This window comes from Pelecanus crispus, chromosome 2 (genome assembly GCF_030463565.1).
Source record: "Pelecanus crispus isolate bPelCri1 chromosome 2, bPelCri1.pri, whole genome shotgun sequence".
NCBI classification, from domain to species: Eukaryota; Metazoa; Chordata; class Aves; order Pelecaniformes; family Pelecanidae; genus Pelecanus; species Pelecanus crispus.
In genome coordinates, this window is record NC_134644.1 from 19,925,433 (window position 1) to 19,933,309 (window position 7,877).

Below are 7,877 nucleotides of genomic sequence, written 5' to 3' on the forward strand. Positions count from 1 at the left end.
GAAACCTATATGGATGACCTCTAAGATAAAACTTATATTCTGAAAACTTAGAACACAAGAAATAAATGTAAATAAATCGTGAAGTCTGGTTCTTATTTAAGGATACTGCTGCTTCTACCAGCAAATTCTTCTATAGCATTAAAAAAGGATTCTAAAGTTGGAAGTTCAAATATAAAACATCTGGGAAAGAGACTACAACACACTGGAGGAAGAGTCACATCTCAAAAATTATTAAAAATATTGAATGAAGGATCCTATTTTACACAGGAAAATATCTGGGAGGAAAAAAACACCCAAAAACCAAAATAACCAGATTTTTTTACATAAATGCTGGCCTCGCAATACATAAAAAATATTATACTAGATAACATACCACTAAACTGAATGGTTCAAGGATTAACAATACAAGTATACTTCAATCTTTGTAATGAAATCAACCATCATTAGTAAAATACGAACATCATTACAATATCTTATTACATTACATTTCAGTGCCCTAAGTGAAGTGAGTTAAACTAATCACCTACTGACCAAATGATCACATCATTCTTGCAACAAAACAAGAGTTATTAGCTTCAGAAAGGTCAGACTTCATTATCTTGCTCCTTCCATGGAGAATGCTCCAGGCTTGTGAAGGAGACAGCACTTCCAGAAAAGCTCGCACTACTGCTATCTCTACTATGTATGACCTGCAAAAAAGCATTCCAATCTTTCATACACTCATTTCACAACCCTTCACTACCACTAGAAATCTCACACGCATTACTTACAAATACTGTTGAAAACTTGACAAATGAGTATAACACTGCGGACGTTATGCTGTGGACTGGACACAGGCCAGATGAATCATGACTTTATTAAAACATGCAGCTTGTTAATTGACACAGTGGACATGTGATCAGTTAATCAGAAAACTTTCATAAAATGATTTTGAATTAAGGTTTCTATGTGGGACATCAGCATACTCATATCAGCAGCACAGACCTGGTGATCCTCATTTCCCTTCTTTTTCAGGGTCTCTAATAGGCCCCAGTGGACTGGGGGCAGAGGGCTGTAAGAACTCAGCAAGTGAAGCTGACTTAATGGATTCTGGTTTATTTCTGCAATCCTCAAGGCCCTCAAGATAGCAGGTGCAAACTTAGAATAATGAGCCGTAGACGAAATAATAATTGGGCAAGTTCTATCTTGTAATCGATCTGCAACTACTTTAGCAACAGCTGTGTGCGTATCCAAAATATATCCTGTAGTAGTGTATACAGAGTGAATGGCAGCTAGACAGTCCTCCTCAGAGCACCATCCAGCCACCACGTCCTGCTGAAGCTTTTCAAGAAGATCTTTCCGTAGCTGGAAGCGGCCCTGATTTTCCAGCTGGTTATATAATTGTGTCACCAGTTGTCCATCCTCGCTAGCAATCAGATGCAAGTATCGCTCGAGATTGGAGGACTTCAAAATATCCACTGCTGGTGAAAAAGTGGGAATTAATTTTCTTCCCCTCAAATCATAAACACCTGTTCTTATGAAGTCAGTCAAAACATTGTTTTCATTGGAAGCACAAATACATTTTCTAATAGGAATGCCCATCATTTTAGCATACAAAGCGGCTAATATGTTGCCAAAGTTTCCTGTAGGAATGCAAACATCTACAGGGCTTCCAAAAGGAATAATATCTTGATGAACAAGATCAAGGTATGCAGAGGCATGATAAACTATCTGAGGAAGCAGTCGTGCCCAGTTTATGGAGTTTGCTGCAGCTAAAGCTGTTCCGTATTCTACTGTAAGAAAGCCAGTATAATCAGAATTAGTAAAGATTTGCTTTATAGCTGTCTGGCAAAAATCAAAATCAGATTTGACACCTACTGACCAGGCATTTTCTTTCTGACAGCCAATCATCTGTGATTTTTGAATTGGGCTTACTCCATCCTCAGGAAAAAAATTCATCACAGCAATTCTCTGTTTGTCAGTGTCATGGAGACGACTAAAGCCATCTAGGACAGCACTCCCCGTGTCACCAGAAGTAGCTACCAGAACCAAGTAATTGCAGCTTCTGGGAATGCAGTATGCAAATATATGTGGCACCATCTGTAATGCAAAATCTTTAAATGATGCTGTTGGTCCGTGAAACAACTCAAGGAGAAACTGATTGCCCACCAGATGCCTAACTGGGGCAATTTTAGAACAAGTAAAGTTTTCTCCATAAGCAGTTCCAATAATTTCTGCCAGCTTAGAAGCAGGAATATCAGCAGGATGTATGCATCTTTCGAGTATCACCTGGGCTCTTTCAATATAAGTTGCTTCTATTAGGCTTTGCCATTCTCCAGCAGTGAATTTTGGAAGTCCTCTCTCAGGAACAAAGAGTCCTCCATCAGGGGCTAAGCCCTCAGTAACGACGTCACTGAAATATTTACAAGAGTCTTTTTCCATACTCCTTCCAGACCTACTAGACCTAGTTGAAATGAAAGTTTCCAGTTCTGAGTTTTGGTATCTCTTCACAGCATCAAGTACCTTTTCTGCTACAACCTCTGCTGCAACATCCCCTCCACAAAGAACACGGACGTCATACCACCTTTTGTAGAACTGCTTCCTAAACTGAAGTATGTCCTTGAGAGAAATACCAGGAGACTGGCCCACGATGCGATCCACTTTCATTGATTTCAGCCTGCTCATAATGACTGTTGTGGGCACATCCAGATATACAACTATTCCATTTTTCTTCATATGCTGCATGCCAGCAGAATGCATTGGATTGGACCCAGTAAGGGAAATGACACTTCCAGATGCTGAAAACTTCAACAGGGCTTTTCCTTCCTCCTCTAAAAATTGCTCATTACCAACATCCTGCAGTTTTTCCGACACACTCATGTTCCAGGTTGTTTCAAGGACATCGTCATCTATGTCTATGACAGGGCAATCTAGCTTCTGAGCTACTATTCTCCCAACCGTTGTTTTCCCAGCACCCGGAGGTCCCATCAGGATAATATTTTTGTTTCCAACAAGAGAATGGCTTGAGAACCATGACTTCCATATCTGTGCAAATGCAACAGGTCTTGAAAGCATGAGTTTAAACATGCTAGAAAGACTGGTTTGAGTTATTAGTCTTAAAGGCTGATACTGAACAACATGAAACATCTTCTTCTGCTGGGTTGTTGGGGGTTTTTTTCCAAGCCAACTTGACAATCCACTTAATTGCTTCAAAAGGAAAAAAACCCAGTAATTAGTCCTTCAGCAAACATCTAGGAAAAAAACTAAATTCAAATTCAGAAATTCAGAAAAAGAATTCAAACACAAATCCAGTCATGACTTCATCAGTGCCAGGGAGGTATGTTTCAGAATAAGATTAATTCCCCCTCTCCTGCATAGCTTCAGCTCACTTCCACTGTGTGGTGGTGCAGCCCCCCACCCCGGGCCACCCTGAGATCCCAGGATATGACCAAGATAACTACAACAGGGCTTAAGTGCCGCGACTTGGCTATCAGACACTCCCTGTCCACACCTGGGCCATCTGCTGCCTGAATTGTATACCACAATGACTCAGCACGAATTGTGGCCAGAACGTAAAGTACTGTCCAAAGCCAATCATCTCGAGATCCTACAGAGAGAGATCCAAAAGGGAGACCTTTTGAGCTCTCCGGGACTGCAGCGGGCTGTGTGACCCAATATCTCCCCCTGAGCTGGGACGCCTCTCAGGGCAGATTTCGCGAGGACTGAAGGATCATCTGTCAACGATTTCATGAGGACTCAAAGGCCTGATTGCACGAGGTTCACCGACCGTCCGCTGATGAATGCTGGCACATAGAAGTGAGTAATTCATGAGACTCAGGAAAAGGGAAATTTTAATCACGGGTTAAGCTCGGGCGGGGTGGGGGTGCAATTTAACTCAGAACTGTTTGTCTGTCTGTGTGTGCATGATTTGATTTAGAGCTGTTTGTGGTCTGTCTGTGTGTGATTTGATTTAAACCCCATCTGTGTGTGCAACCCTGCTGTAAGTTTCGGGTGACCCTTGCCATCCTCGAATATTTAACTAAGTCACTACTTTGATTGTAACAAATTCCATGAAATTGCTGTTTTAAATTGGCTGATGCTTAAGTGCTGTTAAGAATTATACAACCTAATTCTGTGATCTACCTACAATATACTAACAAATCCCAAATTACTGCTAAACCAAAGCCATGTAAAAAACCATATTCGTGACACACTGACAAATCCAACTTCAAACAGTCCATGTCCTCAGGGTAAACAAAGACATCCAAACCTAACACTACAATACTATTTGCAAATAATATTGTTTATAGGAATTAATAAACAATTAGCTTTTCCTCTAGTAGACTTACTTTTAAGTATGCATTTACAAATAATGATTAACTAAATTACCTTCCTTCTTGTAATGAAAATGTTAACAAAATATCCATTTTTCCCACCTCCCAAGATGCCTTTGATTTCTTATATTGTCCTTCTAAAAAAAAAAAATAAATGCAAGACAGACTCAAATACACAGAAAACTCACAGACTTGTGCAACAGCAAGGCTGGAAGAGCTGCATCCAATTCTCTTCTGAAGGGATGGCAAACCAAGTAAGTCATTTGTGAAGAACTCCTGTAACGGAACTGTATTAAGTGTAGTTTGTGTAAAGTAAGAGAGAGAGGAAACACATGAAGATGCTCTACCCTCAAAAAAAACCTAAAAACCCCAAAACAGTAGGATAGTTGGATCTCCAACAACGATTAAGCAAGAAGCTCTCAAGATGGTATTTTGTTTTCTTAGAGTAATCAACACCAGTATCAGCATGAATTGCAGCACGATTTGTTCATGTTTAGGGCAAAGGGGGAAGAACTTTGAAAATATCCATAAAGGAACGACGAGGGGGCAGAAATCAGCACAAATTTGCACAGAAAATCGCTACGGAGTCATTTTTCATTTTAGGTTGGCAAACAAGTATCACTTTGTTATTGTTATTTATTCATTGTTCATGACTAAAAATGCTTAAAGAAAAGTAACACTGAACTTCCTTTTAGGAAATTAATGAAATTTAGATGTAAAAATCCAACTTGGTGCTTACTCATCAAGTCTAAAAAAATATATACTTTTTTATATATATATATTTGCAATATATATAAAATCAGCATGTTTTAGAAATTATTACTTTTAGTTGCTATAGTGTGCAGTACAAAGAGATGGTTCACTAAGCTGCAAGTTGTACTTCTTTTTTTCTCTCCTGGCACTGTAACACGTAACCAAAACGGCAATCAGCAACTTCTAATAACTACATTTAGAGACTCAATCTAGCTGCTAGCACCCTAGCATTTGCTTTGCAATGTTTATTAAATTTTTTTTAGTTTATATATCAGCTACTTTTACCAGTGAAAAAAAAATTTAATGAGAAAGTGTTTTCCCACATTAATCAAGAAAGACTAAACAAAACAATTAAAGGAATTCACTAAAGGCTAAGTTCCAAATCCTTCAATTTTTCTGTGCCTTTTCTCTAGATGGTCTCCAGTCCAACAGCCTTTTATCACTGTGGAGAGCAAAAGGAGGCCTGGAACTGCAGTAGAAGGTAGGTGAGCACCAAATGGGAACTGCGTCATCTTCCAAAGACCTACTCATGATTAACCCATGTTTACAGTCATCACACCAGTCCTTTAAGACCCTGCTGTTCCCCACCGGTGTGCATAATATCAAATGACTCCAGAGACACAGGTCACAAACTTCAAAAATGACACAGAAGCTCAAGTTTTGTAAGAGCAAACCACAAAACCAAAGACTCTTCACTTCCAGATGCTCCTTGCTCTAGATTCTGCTCTGTGTTCCCCGGTCTGTCTTTTACACTCTACTTTCTCTACCAAACTATTAGCATACGTTACAAAGTCAAAGCACTTCTAGTTCTTTAAATCTTTGCATTTGTTCAGCTCTGTAAGGAGAGATGAGCTTGCAAACAGTTAAGTCCCTGTGTTTGCACCCAGTGCTGTGACATGATGAACATGCTGAAATGACAAGGCATACATCAGAGTAAAGATGGGCATATCACACTGTGCATTTTTTTCCCCACTCCTTGTAAAGTAGAAGGGAACGGTCATGTGTAGAAACAATATAAGGTTTTTGTAATAGTTATTAAAAAGAAAAGACAATCTGTGAAGAGCAGTTGTAATATTCAGTACCATTATAAAGCTGTGCCACTGTACTGTACCAGTAACGCACTCCAGTGAATGCAAACATACAGAGCTACAGGGCCAGAAAGAGGTATTTGTATTACACGTCCAGATAAAAATAAGTTAAGTTCAGTATTTTAAAAATTTTAGAGACAATATTTTAGCAATTTTATTTCCTGAATGTAAGAATCACTTCCTGTGTTATGTATGAACTAAGGGAGTACAAACCATGCCAAGCATAGTGGCCTGCCTACCATGTCCAGTTGCACTACAGATTCACTTTGAGGTGCAGTCACTCAGTACATGCTACACAGCTGCTGCACATAACATCTGGATTGCTTTATGAATCTAGGCCACAGGGACTTAAATCCCCCCCCCTCCAAAGTACAGGTGTAGACAAGGAAGGAACTAGACCCAGATTTCTCTACTTACAAGCTTACCATGTTTACATGAAGTTACAAGCAGTCTATGGTATCGTTTGAAATCAACTTGGTTAACCTGGTGCAAAAATTTGCAGGGAATTTCTTTATTCATCTGCTCAATCAGTTTAATCTATTCCAGTATAATTCAATTTTGCACCCATATAAAGTACATACACACAGAAGCTTGCAACCATTAAATTCGGCTGTTTCTTTGAAACCATTTTTTATTCAATTGGCCAAACCTTACTGTAAAAACAGCTCGGATAAGACTATATATCTCGTAGAGTTCACCAGTCTAGTTAGAACACCAAACCAGCCAACTTTAAATATAGCCAGTTCTCCCAAAAGAGTGGTTTTGGGGATTTTTTTTTAAGCAGAGCTTGCATCCATACCTCTAACGAAATTTTAAGTTTTGACAATACACCTTGACCCTTCACTTGGACTGCTGACAGCACCTACGTATCATCAGCAAATACCCGCAGTGCTAACAACCACTGCTGCTGTCAAGAGCGATAGTGAAAACCGAGCTTTGTGACTGGTATAAACACAAGTTTGCAGCAACGTAAGGTAAGGCTGAAATTCAGTAACCAAACAAGTCAGTGGCAGCTTGTAGCTGCCAAAGACCTCAAGGTAGGTCCAGACTGATAATTATCATGTTTCAAAACTGTTAACACAGGACAACTTCCATTTGACTTTTCTCAGAGCTGTTATGCAGAGACAAAACCCCAAATAATCCCAAACTAAACCATTCAATTTCAGCTGTCCCACGATCATCCCACAGACCAAGAACCTGCAAAGGTTCCCGCCTCACCGTTTCGACGCCCCGAAGGTGTCAAAGCGCCGGTGGGAAGAGGGGAGGGGGCTGGGCCGGGCCGCACCGGGGCAACGCGACACCACAGAGCCGGGTCGGCCGCGCCCGCCCGGCCAGGGCAGCCCCGGGCTCCCACCTCCCCTCGGGCGCGGCGGCGACCCGACCCGACCCTGCCCTGCCCTGCCCTGTCTCCGCGGCCCAGCAGGGCCCGGCTCGGCTCGGCTCGGCTCGGCCCGGCTCCCCCCGCCCTCAGGCGCCCTCAGCGCGGCGCGCGCGCACGTACCGGCGGGGGCGGCGCCAGCTGCCACAGGTACGGCGCGCGCCCCACGCGCCCCACGCGCCCCCAGCCTCACCCCACCCCCCCAACGCGCACGCGCAGCCGCCTGTCCCGCCCCGCCCCCCTGGCGGCTCCGCCCAGAGCGGCGACGCACGCGTAGGGAAGCCGCCCGGCGCGCCCTGAGTCGGCCCGGGTGGGCTTCACCCGCGCGAAGTGCGCCTGCGCGCC

The 7,877-nt window shown here is 42.2% G+C and overlaps 1 protein-coding gene across 2 annotated transcripts; it reads right to left on the reverse strand.

The window, feature by feature from the left end:
• Window positions 1-906: 906 nt before the first annotated feature.
• Window positions 907-7,688, reverse strand: THNSL1 (threonine synthase like 1). Of its 2 annotated transcripts, none has more exons than XM_075706334.1 (2): window positions 7,656-7,688; window positions 907-3,186 (listed from the first exon to the last, which is right to left on the reverse strand). In XM_075706334.1, the coding sequence occupies exon 2, from the start codon at window positions 3,124-3,126 to the stop codon at window positions 907-909; it is 2,220 nt and encodes a 739-aa protein (XP_075562449.1). In that variant the 5' UTR covers window positions 3,127-3,186; window positions 7,656-7,688. The 2 variants fall into 2 exon arrangements, with proteins under 2 accessions (XP_075562449.1, XP_075562448.1); XM_075706333.1 differs by lacking the exon at window positions 7,656-7,688 and adding an exon at window positions 4,502-4,543.
• Window positions 7,689-7,877: the final 189 nt, after the last annotated feature.